The 20,156-nt window shown below is 33.3% G+C and overlaps 1 protein-coding gene and 1 long non-coding RNA gene across 4 annotated transcripts; both read left to right on the forward strand.

Moving 5' to 3' along the window:
- Window positions 1–10,927: 10,927 nt before the first annotated feature.
- Window positions 10,928–14,450, forward strand: LOC130727865 (uncharacterized). The gene is made up of 6 exons (XR_009015453.1): window positions 10,928–11,690; window positions 11,894–11,968; window positions 12,087–12,153; window positions 12,802–13,662; window positions 13,914–13,958; window positions 14,043–14,450. It is a non-coding gene; the product is annotated as an uncharacterized LOC130727865 (long non-coding RNA).
- A 1,967-nt stretch (window positions 14,451–16,417) lies between these two features.
- Window positions 16,418–20,139, forward strand: LOC130727866 (uncharacterized). Of its 3 annotated transcripts, none has more exons than XR_009015455.1 (5): window positions 16,418–16,800; window positions 17,757–17,814; window positions 17,986–18,064; window positions 18,331–18,410; window positions 18,473–20,139. XR_009015455.1 is itself a non-coding variant. In XM_057579135.1 (3 exons), exons 1-3 carry the CDS (start codon window positions 18,270–18,272, stop codon window positions 19,483–19,485), a joined length of 345 nt encoding a protein of 114 aa, XP_057435118.1. In that variant the 5' UTR covers window positions 18,075–18,269; the 3' UTR covers window positions 19,486–20,139. The 3 variants fall into 3 exon arrangements, 1 of the variants encoding a protein (XP_057435118.1); XR_009015454.1 differs by having other exon boundaries at window positions 16,422–16,800; window positions 18,331–18,559; window positions 19,369–20,139; XM_057579135.1 differs by lacking the exons at window positions 16,418–16,800; window positions 17,757–17,814; window positions 17,986–18,064 and having other exon boundaries at window positions 18,075–18,410; window positions 18,473–18,559; window positions 19,369–20,139.
- Window positions 20,140–20,156: the final 17 nt, after the last annotated feature.

Consider the following 20,156-nt stretch of genomic DNA (forward strand, 5'->3'; position numbering starts at 1 on the left):
CCAAATTAGCAAGAGTTCTCGCTCAAACTAGAATCAGGGACTAAATCATAACTATAAAGAGAGAAAGCAAAGTGAAGAAGAGTTTGAACTCAACAAATAGAAAGATAAAATATCTCATTCATTAGCGCAACCAAGCCTTCAAAACCATTACAAAACAAAGAGTTGAGATAAAACACACAACCAAACATTCCTATGTTTCTCATCTCCTCAAAGCAACTCATCTATGTTGGAATCAAAGAAGGAATTCTGAGCTAGACTAAACCCAGAACCCACCCACCTCCACGCCACCCAGAACCTACCACCACCATCAACCAGAAACCCAGAAACCACCCACCACCAATACCAACCTCTTCACGCCACCCCAAACCCAGAACCCATCACCCAGAACCACCACCATCCCTCAGATCCATCGAATCACAAGAAGAGGAACGATGTTGCTTCCAAGCGGCGCTCCCTGAGGGCTTCGAGATCATCGGAACAGTACGAATCAGAGAGAGGAAGAGCATTATGGGGGCGAGGGAAAAGGACGACGAACCCAGCAAACCCATTCACCACCGCAAGCCACCACAAGCCCAGAACAACCACAAATGATTTAGAGAGAGGGAGATGAGGGGCGGTGGTGACAAGGAAGCGGCGGTGGAGCACAACCCCCACGGCGGGTTTGCCGGGTTGGGGGTTGGGGTTTCGTCTGGGTTGGGTTGGGGTGAGGTGAGGTTGAGGATGGGTATGGTGGGAGAGGAGGGAGGAAGATGAGAAGTTCAATGAGATCTAGGGTTAGTCAGGCTAATCAGAATGATGAATAATTAATTAAATATTTTTTGAATAATTAAAAAATGAGTTGGAATTAAAAAATTAACTTTTAGAAAATTTTCAATTAAAAAATAATTCCAAATGCCACGTTGAAAAGCTGAGTAGGCTAAAATAGAAGTCACTTCAGCATCAGACACACTTTGTCCTTAATTGAATTAAAAAAAAAATCTTAGGGACCCAATTTGATGATAAATTTTCTTAGGTCCTAGAACTGATTCCCTTTACAATTCCAGGGGCCTTTTGATGTATTAAGCCTAATTAATACTATTTTAATTTTTTAAAAGTTATTATTTGCTTTTCTATTTTACTATTTAAATTGTATTTTATTTCTTAGAAGTTATTATTCTTTTAGAAGCATTATATATATATGTATGGAAAAATATTGATAAAATAATTCATTGAATTATAGGTGGATAGTTATTATGAAACAAATATTTTTTCCCAACGTGTACTGTTATTTTGAAACAAATTGAGTATTTATTAAAAAAAGTAAAAAGGGAAACTTCCTTAAATAATTAATTAAGGAAAATAAAAGAGGAAAGTTAATGTGAGATTAACATCAAATAATTATTAAGAAAAAAGTAAAGAGGAAAATTAATGTGATATTTATATTAAATAGAAATTAATTTTGAATTATAAAAAGCTAATACCGTTAAATTTTTAAAATGAAGGAACAAATTTTAAGAAATGTAATTAATTTTAGAAGAAACACATTTTAAGAAATGAAATTAATATTGTTAAATTTTAAAAATGTATTATTTGTCATCAGATTATAAGAGAACTCCAATCCCAACCACTTTCTCTTTCCTCTACCATGAAGTTACTGACGACGTTCACCCTCTTCTAGCTACCGAAACTTCATTCTCTCGTTGTACTACGCCAATTTTCTCTTGTACCTTTCCTTGTCCATCAACCCAATGTGTTATGTTTATTGACTGTTCTTAACTCAATTGATTGATTAAACAAAATGATGGGTTCGGTCCCCAGTGACAAACGACAATAATTTTGGAAAAAAAACAAAAAGCAAAATAGTTTTACATAGTTTAGTCCAGTGGATCATTATGCACAACAACAATATAGGAACTTAAAAAAGTCTTCAGAATATAACAACTCCAATCCCAATTACTCTCTCTTTCCTCTACCATGAAGTTATTGACAGCGTTCAACCTCTTCCCACCGCTGATGCTTCATTCTCTTGTTGTACTCTATCAACTCTCTCTTGTACCTTTCCTTGTCCATTAACCCAATGTTCTAGTAAACTTGCATCATTCACAACTCATGAGTATTATGCATATTATGAGTGAATAGTCAATAAACATAACAAAATGACCATTTTATTCCCATTTTTTCATCAGGGTTAAGATTGTTCCATGACTGACCAATCATTTTGGTAAACTCCCTTTCTTTACTTGGGTAGAGTTCTTTCAGCTTGCTATGCTATTCACCAAAGAAGAAGTTGTAGCCACTCCTATTAGGCTTCGGGTAATTAGGGTCTCACCTTCTCCTGTTCCTCTTTCTCCGGCCAGAATGACGTGCTTTGGGATTGAAGGGTACCATGGCTCCGACATCCTGCTGAACCGATGATGGAGGAGGAGCTGTTTGCTCTGGATGGAAAATCACCCCTCTTAGAACCTCCGAACCCAGCTTCACAGACACTAAATATCCACAATCAAATTTTCCTTCAATTGTTCCCTCTCCACAGCGGGGGTATCCCTTAGCTGCAATTCAGTGTCAAAAACAATTCCAACTTACACTTCATGTTACTAATAACAATTCCACTTTGGGAAAACAATTCCAACTTACATTTTCACGGTCAAAATTGACCAATTAATTGGAATTGTTATTAGTAACATGAAGTGTAAGTTGGAATTGTCTTTGATGCTGAATTCCAGCTAAGGGATACCCCCGCTATGGAGAGGGAACAATTGAAGAAAAATTTGATTGTGGCTATTTAGTGTCTGTGAAGCTGGGTTCAGAGGTTCTCAAAGGGGTGATTTTCCATCCAGAGGAAACGGCTCCTCCTTCATCATCGGTCCAGCTGGATGTCGGAGCCAAGGTACCCTTCAATCCCAAAGCTCGCCATTCTAGCCGGAGAAGGAGGAACAGAAGAAGGTGGGACCCTAATAACCTCAAGCCTAATAGGAGTGGCTACAACTTCTTCTTTGCTGAAAAGCATAGCAAGCTGAAAGAACTCTACCCAAGTAAAGAAAGGGAGTTTACCAAAATGATTGGTCAGTCATGGAACAGTCTTAGCCCTGATGAAAAATGGTAATAAAATGGTCATTTTGTTATGTTTATTGATTATTCACTCATAAAATGTATAATAATCATGCGTTGTGAACGGTGCAGGTTTACCAGAACATTGGGTTAATGGACAAGGAAAGGTACAAGAGAGAGTTGGCAGAGTACAACAAGAGAATGAAGCATCGACGACCAAAAGAGGATGAACGCTGTTAGTAACTTCATGGCAGAGAAAAAAGAGTGTAGCTGGGATTGGAGTTGTTATAATCTGAAGACTTTTTTAAGTTCCTATATTGTTGTTGTGGATAATGATCCACTGGACTAAACTATGTAAAACTATTTTGCTTTTTGCTTTTTTTTTCCCAAAACTATTATCGTTTATCACCGGGGACCAAACTCATCTTTTTGTCTAATCAATCAACTGAGTTGTGAATAGTCAATAAACATAACACTTGGGTTGATGGACAAGGAAAGGTACAAGAGAGAATTGGCGGAGTACAACGAGAGAATGAAGTTTCAGCCGCCAGAAGAGGGTGAGCGTCGTCAGTAACTTCATGGTAGAGGAAAGAGAGAGTGGCTGGGATTGGAGTTCTCTAATAATCTGATGACAAATAATACATTTTTAAAATTTAATAATATTAATTGCATTTCTTAAAATGTGTTTCTTCTAATATTAAGTACATTTCTTAAAATGTGTTCCTTCATTTTAAAAATTTAACTGTATTAGCTTTTTATAATTCAAAATTAATTTCTATTTAATGTAAATATCACATTAATTTTACTCTTTACTTTTTCTTAATAATTACTTGATGTAAATCTCATATTTACTTTCCTCTTTTATTTTTCTTAATTAATTATTTAAGAAAATTTCCCTTTTTTACTTTTTCTTAAAAAACACTCAATTTGTTTCAAAATAACAGTCTAGTTAGGGGCAAAAAAACATTTCATAATAATTATCCACCTAGAGTTCCAATGAAGTATTTATTATTAATTTTTTCCGTATATATAATATTTCTAAAAGAATAATAAATGAGAAGAGATAAAATACATTTCAAATAGTAAAATATGAAGAAAAAAAATTAAAAATTTAACAATAGTATAAATTAATACATTTCTTAATATAATTATTTTTATTTCGTTATTTTGAAATAGAGATAATACATAAGAAAATATTTAATGTAATATCACATTAAATATCAGTCCATTTAATTTCCTATTAAAACACACTTTTTTTTCTAAAAAAATCCAATAGAAACCATTGGATACATCAATGTACATGTATGTATATGAACCAATTGATGCTTTTTACAAAAATGAACCAATTGATGCTTACCATTGATGTTGGTATATAAGTTAATTTTACTTATATAGATATGTTACAAATAATTTCTTTCAAAAATTTAACAATATTAGTCAGTTAATAATTGTAATATATCTATCTATATAAGTAAAATTAACTTATAATTAGCATTGATGTTAGTATTAATTAAATCTTGATGAAGAATTATTAATAAATAGTTGGTGATGAATAAATGGAGAAACAATAATGAATTAATTTTTCTATATAATAATTATATAAAGGGTAAAAAATAGTTAATGATATGTCATTTCTTGATGCCGAGCTCGTTTGATCTGTAATCTCTGTATGAGAGTTTGGCTCTCAAGCCTTTTGCCAATATACTTTTAGCTTTCTAAAAAAAAATGTCATTTCTTGAGAAATGTTTAAGAATTAAAAAAAACTTTAAAATGGTGATATATTATTTACTACTAACATTTACACACACACAAATATTATACATACATATATATATATATATATCTATATATAATTTCGTAGAATACATTTAAGTATTTTTATGTATTAGTCAAACAAATTTGAGGATATAAAGTAAAATTGACTTGGAATGTGCATTAATAACAACATTAATTAGTTATTAATAATATTTTATTTTTATTAATTATATTAATTACTAATTGTAATTTTTCCAGCTTCACATATTTCAAAATAATTATTTTTATTTAAATTTTTTAAAAATTAAATAGATAGTTATTATTAACAACTTTATATAAAAATTTAAAAATAATAATGATTATAATTAGTAAAAGTAAATTTTACTTGACCATCACATTAATAACAATATTAGATAGTTATTAATAATATTTTATATTATTCATTATATTAATTACTTTTTAAAGTAGACAATACATTAATTACTAATTATAAAATATTCAATTTCTCATATATAAAAAATAATATTAATATTATTTAGATTTTAATTATAAAGCACAAATTGAGGAAAGTTTAAAAAATATTGACTTAACTTTTACAATAATAATAATGTTAATCAGCTCATAATAATATTTTATATTTAGAACTAATTGTAAAGCTTTTCAATTTCTCATATATTAAAATTAAGATTAATATTATTTTAATTTTTATTATTAATCACAAGTTGGGGAAGTTTAAACTTTCAAGTTTATTTTACAAATAAATAAGTTATTAGTTAACAATAATTTTCACATATAGTTTTTTTTTTGAACACATAATTATTAGTAGATAGTATTGTGTTATTAACTCGTTTTCGTATTTTATATATTTTCTATATAGAATTTTTTTACTTAAATTGTGATTTATTATCAACATTATCAATGTGAAGGATTTTCCACGTGCACCTAAATGAAGCACAAACCCTAAAACATAAGAACTTAGTCTTGCATTGCGCCAATCTATGCATGCTTAACCTAACACCTTGACTTATGCTTGCACACAAGGAATGACATGTTTGTGATCAATATGCATGTGACATTTATGAATATGTGGCATATGTATATACCTGAGGCGTCCTGGGATGGTATTGAAGAGGAGATGAGTATTGCAAAGAATGCACGTAGCCTTTGGAGAGTTGCAACCCATCTATGAGCACCAAACATAGAGCATGATTTAACCAAAGGGTAATAGAGTTAGTGGAAAACAATCTCATCATAATAAGAATTATCAACCCATATTATATGCATATGACGATGAAACAAATTAATTAAGTAAGAATACAAAGTGTTGAATTAGAGAAATTAGTTTAGAGCATGAAACACTTTTCTTAGACAAATCATTGGATATGCCACGCACACGACATCCAGAATGAAGTCTCATACAACTCATGAATGCGTTATCATTGTCAGCTAATACATCAACAATAACCCCAACCTTCTACATGCTACTTGAAAAATCTTAGGATATTCATTTCCTGAACTAGGACTAGTGGGGAAGGTAATTGAACATCACCATGCATTTGAAAACTATTAATTAATCCTAATAATTTCTAACCAGCTATAGAATGTTTACCAAACCAAGAGCACGAATAGAAACATACCATTAACAAAGCTTCACTTCTAGATTCATTCATGTCAGTAGATATCACATCCACGGTGATAGCTCTATCAATCAATGATGGAAACATTTCTAACATCACCCCTGCAGATAGAGTGATTGATCATTTAAATAACTTTCATTTTTAATCAAAAAAAAATGATCATCATAGGAAATAGAGTATAGGAAGTTGGATATCATACGATATCCATAAATGTCTCCACAAGGGCTAAACTATTGATTGTTACTACCCAAATTATTCTTCAATTTTCAGTTACATAACTAATAGGTTTTGGGTCGATATAAGGAGAAAAGGGTTTTGTGCATTCAGTACTTCTTACTCCACATTTGAACTCTTAATCCTGAGAAGGCTATATGGCTGAGCCATCATAATTAATTCATTCATAAAAGCTAATGCAAGATCCACAAGCACGTATCTCTTTAAGGGGACTTCATTACCCATCACCGACATTATTGGTTATCTAGTCCAAGAAAGTGCAGGTGGTTGATTTCCCAAAACTACATCTGCCACATCAAGTCTCATTGGCAAGAGCATGCTAAAATTTATCGAACCACCGACCCCATTTATAAAAATGCTAGAATTTAGGGTTCGAAGAGCTTCCATAAGACTAATCGATGCAAAAGCACCTATGCGATTCAATTCATCCGTTAGTCAATCATTCTCAATTCATAACTCCTTCAGCTTTAGTGAAATTTGACCAACAATGGCCGAGCCACCAAAATTGTTAATGTTGCATTTCCCAAAACTTCTTTCATGTCACTATTCTTTGCTTGAAGCTTCTTATTTTCCTGCAAAATGATCAATAGAAATCAACTCGTTTAATAAATAAAAAAATAAGTATCTGAATACTAATATATTCCAATTTACCTTTAATTTAATTCTTCTATTTTTGAAACCAAAACTTAACATTCTTTTTATTCAAGTCAAATTTCTTACTGAGATATCTTTGCTCCTCATTAGAATGATAAGTCTCTTTGGACAAACTAAAACATTTAAGAGAAAAAATCAAAACGAAGGTCACCTCTACCAAAGATATCAATCAGAATTGTTAAAAGTATTGCATAATTTCACAAAGTCATACGCTTCAAAACTACATAAAAATTATGTAATTTATGTAATCCTCAAGGCCTGAATGACCAAAAATACATATCCATAAAGACTACCAAAAGGTAACCAATTGGAAAATCTAGAGGGAAAAATGACAAAAACATAAACAAGCATTAGATGTTGTGAATCTTTCTCGTACCTACAACAGAGATCAAAGGAGTTGGTGAAGGTGAGACCGTCTCGACTCTTGCAGTATCTCACCTACTTTCTTGCACAATCATCAACGTGAAGGTGATCTACAACATCAAATAAGAAAGTAAGTCTCCTTGGACAAACTAAAACATCTAAGAGAAAAGAAACAAAATGAAAATAACCTCTACCAAAGATATCAATCACAGTTTTTCAAAATATTGCATAATTTCACAAAGTCATATGCTTCAAAACTACATAATAATTATGTAATTCTATGTAATCTTCAAGGCCCGAATGACCAAAATTACAGATCCATATAGGCTACCAAAAGGACATCAATTGGGAAATCTAGAGGAAAAAATGACAAAAACATAAACAAGAATCAAATGTTGTGACTCTCGTACCTACAACAGAGATCAAAGGAGTTGGTGAAGGTGAAACCCTCTCGTCTCTCGCAGTATCGCACCTACTTTCTTGCACAATCATCAACATGAAGGTGATCTACAACATCAAATGAGAAAGTAAGTCTCCTTAGACAAACTAAAATATTTAAGAGAAAAAACCAAAATGAAAATCACCTCTACCAAAGAGATCAATCACAATTGTTAAAAATATTGCATAATTTCACAAAGTCATACGCTTCAAAACTACATAAAAATCATATAATTCTATGTAATCCTCAAGGATTGAATGACCAAAAATACAAATCCATAAAGACTAACAAAAGGTCACCAATTGGGAAATCTAGAGAAAAAAATTACAAAAACATAAACAAGCACCAAATATTGTGAATCTATCTCGTACCTACAACAGAGATCAAAGGAGTTGGGGAAGGTGAAAACCTTTCGGCTCTCGCAGTATCGCACCTACTTTCTTGCACAATCATCAATGTGAAGGTGATCTACACCATCAAATGAGAAAGTAAAATCCACGACGTCAAAGTGGGACGGGGGGTGAAGGAAAGAGGCGAATCTGAAAGAAGTAACCACAACGGCACAGTCAAAACACCTCGATTCTTCATCCAAAGATGGTGGTTGGGTGGCTCACACTGAAGACGGCGTGGGGCTCGAGCGACAGATGGTTAAGGTGGCAAAGTATTTAAAGGGAGAGAGAGGAGGACAAAGAGTGACTTAGGGTTGGAAAATGGAACTTAATACTTTGCTCGTGTCTCGTAAGGGCCAGGCCCAAAAATATTTGCATTAGTATAAGTACTATTTGGGACTTGGGTCGGTTTAAGTTCTAAGGTTTCGAACTAAAACCCAACCCAATCACACCAGTTTGACATAAAAAACTAAACTGCATTTTAGTTGTCGGGCCGGGTCAATTCATTCAAGATGATCAGGTTGACTCCAGACCATGTGCACCCTTACATTTAAATAAGATTGAATCAAATACCATACGTTAGCAATATATAATTAACATGAGGTTTGCAGAAATAATATTATTAATTAGCTATTGAAAATACTTTATATTATTATTTAAATTAAATATTAATTTTAAAAACTTGTGATAAAATAATAGATACTATTAAAAAAAATATTGAATTAATTATATTAACTATTGAGCATTTTTTAAAAATTATATTAAATACTAATTAATAGTAAAAAATTAATGCCTATTAATTATTAAAATTAATTAAAATATTAATTGTTATTCACAGCTTGGAAAAACTTTAAAAATAGTTGAATGAAATTAAAATAGTAAAATTGAAAGTCATTAAACATTTAATATTACTAACGCATTGTTTGGTGGAAATTGAAAATATTTGGATTTCGCTCATCTAAAGCGAGTTAAAGGTAAAGTAAGTATTATATAGCGTTAATTATCAAATTGCTCTCTGTCTTTGTAAGGTCGTTCACGTTTGGTCCCTCGTCGGAAAAAATTATGATTCTCGTCCCCACAATTGCATCTAGTTTTCCTCCAGTCCTCGCTAGAGGGCGGAGCTCCGGTGAAGGTGTTGAGTGGCATGCTGGAGCTGACATGGCATTATACACATCATTTTTTATTTTTTTTATTTCCACACATATAATTACTAAATTTAATCATTCCTTATTTTCATCTTCATTCTTTTCTTCTTCAAACTCACCCATTTTTGGATTTTTCTAAAAAACACACAAATTTCTCATAACCTTTCTTCCTTTCAAACTCACCCATTTCCCAAATTTTCCACAAAACCACCCTTAGTTTCTTCTCCTTCTCTATACCAAATCTTTCTTCCTCTCAAACGTTTCTTCTTTTCTCAACAAAACACCAAAATCCACCATGCCCTTGCCTCTCTTCCACTTGCACCCCTTCCCTCGAACCATCCCTTCCAGATCGAAAATTCTTCACAGAAAAACCTAGATCAAGCATCTTCTCTCCGCATGCAACTCTTCCTCTCCCTCCTCGATAATCATCTTCTCTCTGCCCCCAAAGGTTATAGCTTTGTCCTGCGATGGTGTTGATATGGATCTACGATATGAAAAAGAAAAAGATGAAGTTGGATCTATGTTTGGACAAAGGGAGAGGAGGAAGAGTGATACAATCATGAATCTGGATCGAGACGTTGAAAACCATGTCGTTTTACTGGGACACACGGGATCTCTTGATGATTTCACGGAAGAGGTGGTCGACGCGGTTGGAAGAAAAGCTGTAGAGGCAGCATGACTTGGCGAGGTAGATGTGGTGGAGGGAGGAGGAGGACTTGTTGTTAGCAATGGCGTTGCTGCCATGGCTGCTCTGCTTGTCGCTACCTTTGTTGTTGAGTGGGTTCCATTTTTTCAAATCTGACTTCAAATTCGTAAGTTTACGTCTTCTTGTCGGTGTAGACGTTGTGGAGGGAGGAGAGATTGTTGATCTCACTGTTAATGACAGCTTTGATGTGAATGAGTTCCATTTTTTCAGAGCTGATTTCAGCTTAAGTGATGATTTATGGGTATTGATTTTTGTGGTTGGGGTTTCTGAGTTTTGGTTTTACTGGTTTGAGTTTATTCCCAAAATAAAATTAGAGGCAAGAAATCAATCATCATCAATCAATACATATATTAAAACAGAATCATTGTAAGAAGTTGTTAGCTGATGTGTCAACTCCACAAATTTTTGGCAATATTTTATTCCCCCCACCTGAATAAACTGCAATATTTTATTCCCTCACCCCTTATTTTATTATATTTTATTCCATACACCCTCTCTCACCCACTCTGCCATCAATGCGTTTTTCCCTTTTCACCTCCCAACCACCGGTGTCTCTTCTTATTCTTATTTTTTTTGAAACATCCAACTTCCTCATTAATTCCCTTCTTTTCGAAACAACCAAGCTCATCATTAAGTCCTCCTCTGATTGATTGCTTTCTTCTCCTCTTATGTAAATTCCAATTTTTTCAAACCCAAATTAATTATTCCCTTGAACACTTTTCATATCCTCCATGCTCAACTTTCATATAATTGATGGCACCGCCCCTTCCATTATTCCTTTGAACACTTTCAAATTCTAAATGCTCCACTTTCCTGTAATCAATTGCACCGCCCCTTCCAATTTCCCAATTTCCTTCCCACGTCCCATTAATTCATATATTTCATATTGGAATTTTGAATTTTATCTTTCTCTATTTGTGCCCAATGATTATTGTTCATTCCCACTATTTTTTCCTTCTGATCAACCACATTCATTTGTTGATTCAACTTCTGTTTTTATAATTCCTGTTGAAATTCAAATGTTTCAACCCTGAAACCCTTCTATATAAAGTCCTTCCTCAACAAACTCCTTGATTCACTCACTATGTGCTTTTCAGATTTCAAATTTGAAACAACATTTCAAAATTTCCAATGAATCTCTTCACCTACCTCGGAAGCAAATTCTCTCACTCTCTTTAATGTCCCCTTTTCAAGTCTTTTTCTTCCTCTTTATCTCCATATTAGAACCCTCCCCATGTATCTAGAATCAGAACCCTTCTCCCCAATCCACACAATCAACCGCTTCAAACCCTCCTCTCCTTAAACGCGAATCTGTTTCTCGCAGCTTCATGGACACCATAGGTATATTCTATACTGGTGCTCGATTCCTCAAACCCTCATTTTCTCCCTCACGCCTTCAAACCCTCCTCTCTTCAACCGTTCATCTCCTCAATTTTAGGGTTTTTGTTCTTCAATTGTTGATTTTGACATTTTGTTTCTCTTCACGAATTGATTTTATTGTTCATCTAATTAAAAGATATCATTTATGCTTCCCATGTTCACAGATCCGTTGTCTGATTAATGAAATTGTAGACTTTCCCGTTACTCTGCTGCTTCACTGGCAAGGACGATTTTCAGAGGTATTTTTATTTATTTTGAGTTGAGAGATTATTTTGGTTTCCCGAGTTCTGAAGTTTACCCATGATGAACTAAGATCCTCTTCATGGAAAGCTCATGCTCTTTGATGTTATGTTTCAGCAACTACAGATTTGGCAGATCAATACATTTGTAGTTGTAGGATTACTGGACATGTGGCCGACTGGAGGTGAGAAAATAACACTGAGTTTAAATTATTTCAATACCTTATAATTCTTTGAACCTAATCTGATTATGGTTTTATAAGAAAAGTGTTTCTGGGATTTGCAACAGAACCAATGTTGCAACAAATCCAACCTCACTTGAATTGAACTAAGGGGGTCTAATATTCAGAAGAGGCAAGGAACTGGGTTTGATTTAGATGATAAAGTTTATACACTTTTGTGTTGGCTTCCTTTCTATTATGATTTATGAATTTGCATTTCTTACATGTTTTGTTATGATGGACTATTTCAACACTGTTTTTTACTATGAGATATGGCTATACTGACATGGATTAATCAACTAAGGCTTCATGATGATATGCCCCTCATGTTTTTTTATAATATTGATTGGAGTGATGCTTTGTGACTTTTGCCCATGTTTGGTTTTTCATGTTTGGTTTCATTTCTGTGATTCAGTTCATGCTTTCTTCATCTTTACAAAGACACTAGCTGCCGGAGAAATTGTCTTCTGAAATATGTTTGCTTCACTCTCTTTTTTTCACTGTAGATAATCTTGACATTTTAGGAATGAAAGAGATCGAGTCAACTTATGTAGAGGACGAGTATCCTACATATGCTTATGTTTTATGTGTTTTTCTTCTTTTTATTTTCAGGTTCTTCTCTTATTGAAATAGAAGCAGATTCAGGTGATGTGGAGAAGTGCCAAAGGGAAGGAAAATAAGAAGTTTTACTGAACAAAATTAACTTTTGTTAAATATTATGATATCTCAGTTCTCAGCAAATGTCTTCAGAGGAACATGCTTTTGCGTCTTATGGCATTCCTTATCTTTTTAAGGACTGTATAGTTTTCTTACCAAGATTGGTTTTCAAGTTTAGAAATAAAAAATCATCAGTTGGATTTCCAAGCATGTAAAAAAAGAGGTTCATTTTCCATTTCCAGTCTTTTCCAAGCATGTAAATAAACGATATTGTTTTTGAAATGAGATTCTTGATTTGGATGTCTATTGTACTGTATCTTGCATCGTTGAAGTTGTTGGTGGTGTTTAATATCTATGATTTTAGTTATGGTTATGGATGTCTTTGATATTTATGGGTTTTGGTTCAAATGAGGTGTTAGCTAATTGGGTAAGGTGTGGAAATTGATGGGATTTCTTCCCTGGAGTTTTTCAAGATAATCTATTGGATCTGCCCCCCTTATTGTCCAATAAACGATGTTCATTCCCACTAACAGACCCTACTGCCCAATTATTAAAAACCCCAAATTATATTTACATTTTCTTAAACCCTGAAGAAGTCCAAATGTTGCACTGGCTGGATAATTCTATATAAGACCCTTATTAGTTCTCATCTGCTCATCAGTCCTCTTGCCACCCCGTCTTCCTTTTTCTAATCTCTGTTGTTTGAAAATTTTTTGCAATGGCTTTCAAAGTGGATGATGACTCAACAATTGACACATCCTACCCTTCCAATGGAACCGTCACGGTGGAATTATATGCAGGAGTGATTTCTTATAGGTATTCAATTTTAACGTTTCTTATTTTTCATTCTCATTTCTTTACTGTAGTGTATTTTTTTTTTTACTGCAGAACTTCCTTCATTCCATCTCTTATTGGTTTCTACCTATAAGGATTGATGTATATTAGTTTCATATTTGTTTTGTTGGGAAACAATGTCACAAAAGATGAGTGTTTTTTGAAAGTGTTGTTCCTGTGTGTTCTATTTTTACTAATTAGATTTTGTGTTTTTCCCTCTTGCTTTTAATCAGATTAAAATAGCAGGGATGTTCATCTCAAAATCCGAAAATGAGCAGGTCTTATGATTACTTATGTTTTCAAATTACTTAATTTTTGCTAGACATTATATACTTATTAAATTTTTTCCCTAATGTTTTTAGACTCAAGAAAAGGAAGTTGAAGTTGATGGAAATATGAAAGTTGTTGTCCCAGTCAATGGCAACTCTCAGGACTCCCTTCAAGCCGAGGATCATGATTCTCCTCCTTCTAAATGTCCCATCCCTATTGACGCTGAAGCCATTGCAACTGATTTAGCAAGCAAGAAGCCATTAAAGATTGTCAAGGAGAAAATGTATTGTTATTGATATTGCTTTTATTTTTTGATGTATTTTGTTGGTTCTTTGAGCCGTGGTTACCCTTTTAAGATCCTTGATTTAGTTTTTCTTCTTTTCTTTGTTTTCTATTTCAAGTTGCTCTATGAGCTGTGTACCTTGATGTAATGAATGTTTCAACTGATATTATGTTCATCCTTTTGTTTGATGCAATGGTTATAGTTGTCAATCAGTATTATTTTCATTAGATATGTTTTTTTTTTAATTCATTAGATACGTTTTTTTTTTAAATTCATTAGATATGTTTTAGAGTTATATTTCCAAATCTGTTCTCGAATAAACTTTTTACAAAAAGTTGTTTATTTTATCTTTTTCATACGTTCTATCTTTCAATTTTTTCCTATTTTTACGGTAAAATGTAGGTTATCTTTTTTTTTTTTGAAATTAATAAACAAAAAGTTCTTTCTATGTATTTACAATTTCTCTTTGCCATGTTTTATAAAACAAAATCATTATTTATTATATGATTTGCAATGACATGTTTTTTTAAGTTCCCCAATAATTGGAGAAAATCATAACAATTTTTTGTTTCTAAAGAAGTTTTTTTTATGAAATTTAAGTTTTTTGTTATTTGATTAGTTATTGTTTCTAAAGTAGTAATTGTTCTTTTTTTTTCCTGCTTCTATTTATACGTTAATTAAAATATTTATGTTTATTTATTTTCAATTTATAACTTCTTTCACTTTCAAAAAAAAATTTATAACTTCTTTCCAAAGCTTATCATATCTATTTGATATGACATTGTGTTATTTTTTCCAAAAATAGAAGCAAATCATAACAATATGATTCTGTTGCTATTATAAAATTTCGAATTGTCCCACGATGTATCTTTCTTTACAAACAATTTAATTTTTTCATTGAATCTTTACTCATATCTTTTGGGTTTCCAATAACTTCTCTATTGAATTTTTCCATTGAATTTTTCACTACCCTTTAATTTTCGACTACATAAATGCATTTCAATGGGGGGTGGTTATCCATTAGTATACGTTTGGAATTCCCACATGGTTTAATTTAATTGATTTAGCTTAAGTAGTTCCCAATTAAAGGTTGATTCGTTATTTAAATTTTATATTGGAGTTAGATTTCTTTCGAAAAAAAAAAGACTTATTTTTATTGTTCCTGAAAATTATTTTATAAAATGAGTTGATTAAAAAATTTAATTTAATTTAATGTTTTAAAATAACTAAACCTGTCTATCGTTTCCTCTGCCTATAGTTTGAGCAGATAATGCAAACTTGAAAATATTTGGTTTTAGTAGATAATGAAAACTTTTTAAGAAGAAATTAATTTTTTTATTGACAAAAATAAAATATTTTAAATCATATAAAAGAATAAATTTTCACTTGATTTAAGTATATTTTTCATAATTTTTAAATGATTTTCTATAGAAGTTGTGCGAAACTTTGCAGGTTATATGAAATTCATTTTGGTTTTATTTTGTTGAATGCTCATCTTTATTTAGTATTTTTATTTTATCAGTTAAAAAATTAACAAATATTGGTTTTAGTATATCAATTTTGTTATGGATCATTGTATTGATACATGCCTAAATAATAAGAGCTAAATCCATTGTACAATGACTACTTTAAACGAATATATGTAAATTATCCTCTGAGCTTCATTATGTCGCTTTATAATTTATCTCAATCTCATGACTTTCTATCAAATTCATTTTTCCCTTTATATCACTACACCAGAAAATGGCTTTTACAGCGCCCCTATAACAGCGCTTCGCCTAGCAGGCGCTGTAAAAACAAAAAGACGGAGCGGATTATAGGATTTTATAGCGGTTAAAGAATAAACTGCTGTAAAATCATTACTTATTAACAGCGGTTAATTTTGCAGCCGCTGTAAACACAAAAACGCGGAGCGGATAATAGGATTTTATAGCGGTTATGTTCTAAACCGCTGTAAATAATTGGGTTCCACTATTTACAGCGTGTATCTACTAACCTCTGTAAATAATATATGCTGAAAATTAAAAAAATGTTTCATTTAGGATTCGAAACCGGGTACATCAAAAAAATTGCATGACTTCTTACCACTGGGCTCGAGTGAGCTTTTATTAAATATGTTGGTTTTTATATATAAGTATATTATATTAAATTCGTACCCCACTAACAAAACCCAGTAACTGTAAACCCTATTCTTTACCACACTTCACTCTCTCGACTCTTAACCTCTTCTCCTTCTCTGAAACGCGTTTTACCTCTGCCTCCACCGTCCTTGCCGCCGCCGGAGACGTCCTAGTCGGCGTCGGAGCCGTCCTTCCCGCCGTCGTCCTTCCCGCTCTTGTTTTGTGTTCCTTTGTGCACGGTTCTTGCCATCTTAACCTCTGTTCCATCTCTCAAAAGCTTGCTGCACCTTGTGCCTCCACCGTCCTTGCCGCCGCCTCCGTCCCTGCTGCGCCGTTGCCGCTCTTGTGTTGTGTCCCTTCGTGCACGGTTCGTTGCCCTGTCCTCAGAGTTCAAAAGCGCTCCATTGTTCCTCTCCTCGATCAAGCAATTTTCTTCTTCCTCATAAGGTATGATTTTCTTCAATTTTGTAAATGCAACCTAGGGTTTGAGTGTGTTTGGAATTAGAAAATTTTCTTCCTGTACAGATAGCTTGATCATGTCAGAAAGTTTCATGTCAGTTTGGAATTAGAAAATATAGTTGTCACAATTTCTGATAACCATTGCATATTTGGTTAAAATGAGTCTGGAATATTGCAAAGGTACTTAATTAGATCCACTCTTCAAAACCAGCACTTCCAATGAGTTTTTCTCCAAGCTTAGACCATTCTTCTTCAATATTAGCTTGGATAGTCTTTGCCCATTCCTGCTTAGCTTTCAACCCTGGCACTTGGTTCCCCAAATCATCCCTTTCATCTTTCATCACAATTCCTTTGTTAAACAGTTCTCTCTTTCTCTTAGCAACCATGTCTTTCTGTGATGTAAAATCTGCAATCTCAGATTTCACTGCATTGATTTTCTCTTCAAGCTCCCTCTTTTTTTCTTCCAAGGAGGCCAACTGATCACACAAACATCTCTCCACCATGTCCATTTCCCTGAATTCTTCAGCATTAGCTTGAAGATCATGTTTCAGTTTCCTAGCTTTTGATAAATCCAGTGGCGGAGGCACATGGGTGACTTACCCCTGCTTACACTACAAGAAATTTGCCATATGGAGTTAGGTGAATTGATGGGTGACTGGGTGTAAAATTGGGTTTATTCTATGATTAAATTATTTAATTTCTTAATTTCTTAGATTTACCAGTTCTGTTCTTTTGTTTCTGGTGAATGGTGCATTGCTCTTTTGAGCTATTTGTGACTGATGAAATTTTTGTGACCTTTATTCATCATTGAAAGCATGTTCTTGTAATTTTTTGTAACCTTTTTTGCATCTGATGGATGTCAGGACCTCTGAGAGTATAAATTTTAAAGTTCATTGTAAAGGAAATCGTTTAGATAATTGTAAGTATTTTTTTTATGTTGACAGTTTTGTTGTATCAAACAAGCCAACAGATGTGAAGCGTTTGATCTGATCCCTTGGAAAGGTAATCTTTCATACCTAGTCACTACTCACTAGTTGTTTCATTCAGGTACTCCCTTAATACAAGCTTTGGCCCTGATATGTGCTTATCATATAGTAGCAGTTTTATGTATGTATCAAGAAGTGTTTCTTGTTAACTACTTCTCTAACTAAAAACAGTTTTTGAATCATTCAGGTATCAAAGTGAGCACAGCTTCAAGATATATTGATTATATTCTGCCCTGAATAATGGAATCATAAATCTTGTGGACGTGGTAGTGTCTATCTTAGTTTAGTTTGTTACTTTAACCACTTTATTTGGATTTTAAATTGTACTAAATAATGAAGGTTGTGGTTCTTGGATATATCAAGATCTGATGCAGTAAAGGCTCAACATATTAAAAGAAGCTATCATACAAGTTTAAGTTCAATGATGCTTGTTTCAGACACATTCTTATTGTTCAATGTGAATTGTATTTTATGTTCAAGACTTTCCTGCAGGGTCATGCTTGTTGTATTGATGGTTGTTCTTACTATGCAGCTTTTACTCTTGCAAGCTTCTTTGAACGCTACAAGAACTTGGACCTTGCTAGGAATTTTCAATTTCCAACCTTGAGACAGGTTATTTCTTGCTCAAGGATCATGCTTTACACCATTCAAACTAACATGTGTATCTGTTTCAGAATAGTCTTGAGACTAAGATAGAGAAGTCAAGGAAGAAACTGAAGGAGATAAATAATAGAGCTAAGAAGATTTGTGGAGTAAACAAGGTAATTTTCCTTTCTCAACTAATATCAAATTAGAGTTACTTACCCAAGGTTGTCAGACTCGTGAGTCTAAGCAGACTCGTTTTGGGTAGGTAGACTCGACTCGTAGACTCGACGAGACTCGAGTCTACCAGAAATGAAAATTTACTAAGTATAACCTTGTCACATGAAGAATAAATACAAACATATAATCTAATTATAAGAGCATCCAAGATTTTTTGAAGCAAAGAAGGAAGAGGAACGCGATAGAGGTTGAAAATAGGTTTAGTTTTAGGGATTTTTAATAAATTTGGGATTTTTTAACTTAAAAAAAAAAAAAAACTTGACTCGGTGACTCGGTCACCGAGTCAGACCGAGTCAGGCCAGAAAACGAGTCTGGCAGCGAGTCGACTCGTTTTTCCTATGTAGACTCGCGAGTCTACCGAGTCAGCAAGTTAACTCGCGAGTCTAACAACCTTGTACTTACCATTTGCTTGATGTGTATAATGAGATTGCTTAGTTTTGTATTCTATAAACCTTCTGTGAAACTGATTTTCACGTCCTTTTCTTCTTTTGATCACACTTTGTCCTAGTCTTCAATAGCAACCCTAGGATAAATCCAGCACACCTCTTACAGTTTTTGAATTGATTATGTTAGTTAGTACTTCTTTGGTTGAGATTGGATATTACACATGAGAGATTAAATTCTAGCCTTGCTCTAATAATTGTTTCTACCTTGTTAGAATAAAAGAGATGATAATTAATACTGGTATATCCAGTTTAATATTGGTAAAGAAAATAGTTCATTTGATTGCTTCAATTGCAATTGGCAGCAAAACATGAGTACTCACATTGGAGTGAAAGAGAAAATCAATAGTAGCCTTAGACTATGTTTACATACGCACAGTACTCTTTTTATGATTGGAGCACTAATCCAAGGTACTGCCTAAGCAATCTATGAGACCATAATTGAATAGCTGAATGTTGATTGTCAAGTCCGTGGTTTTGCTACTCTCCTTTTATTATTTGATGCCTTATCTTTCATGCTTTCGTCTAACTTTTTTTGTTAATTGTTGTTCATAATTAGTTTGGTAGATTGGGATAATATGGATCGAAAATGGATGTTTGCGAACCGTGGTGGAACCGCTGTAATATATATTATCAAATACAGACAAAAAAAAAACAAATTACTGCGGTTCCGTGGTGGAACCGCTGTAATATATATTATCAAATACAGCGGTTACCGGCTGAAACCGCTGTAAAAGAAGACTCAAGTAGAGCGGTTATTCTAGAGAACAGCTGTTGTAGGTCTATATTTACAGCGGTTTTATTAAATCAACCGCTGTAAATAATGCATCTTTTACAGCGGTTAGAACCGCTGTTAAGGCTTTTACAGCGGCGAGATCTACAGCGGTTCTGGACCACTGAAAACCGCTGTAAAAGGCCAAAAAAAACCGCTGTAAAAGCCATTTTTTTGGTGTAGTGGGACTCCGTTAGTTGATGTGTCTAATACAATATCAAACTTCGTCGTGCAGCGCACGGGAAAAAGCACGGGAATGAACATTTTACAATCAACTACATTAAATTTTTTATTCTTAGAATAAATTCACACTTCAAAGCT

The sequence above is a fragment of the Lotus japonicus genome, chromosome 1 (genome assembly GCF_012489685.1).
Source record: "Lotus japonicus ecotype B-129 chromosome 1, LjGifu_v1.2".
Taxonomy (NCBI): Eukaryota; Viridiplantae; Streptophyta; class Magnoliopsida; order Fabales; family Fabaceae; genus Lotus; species Lotus japonicus.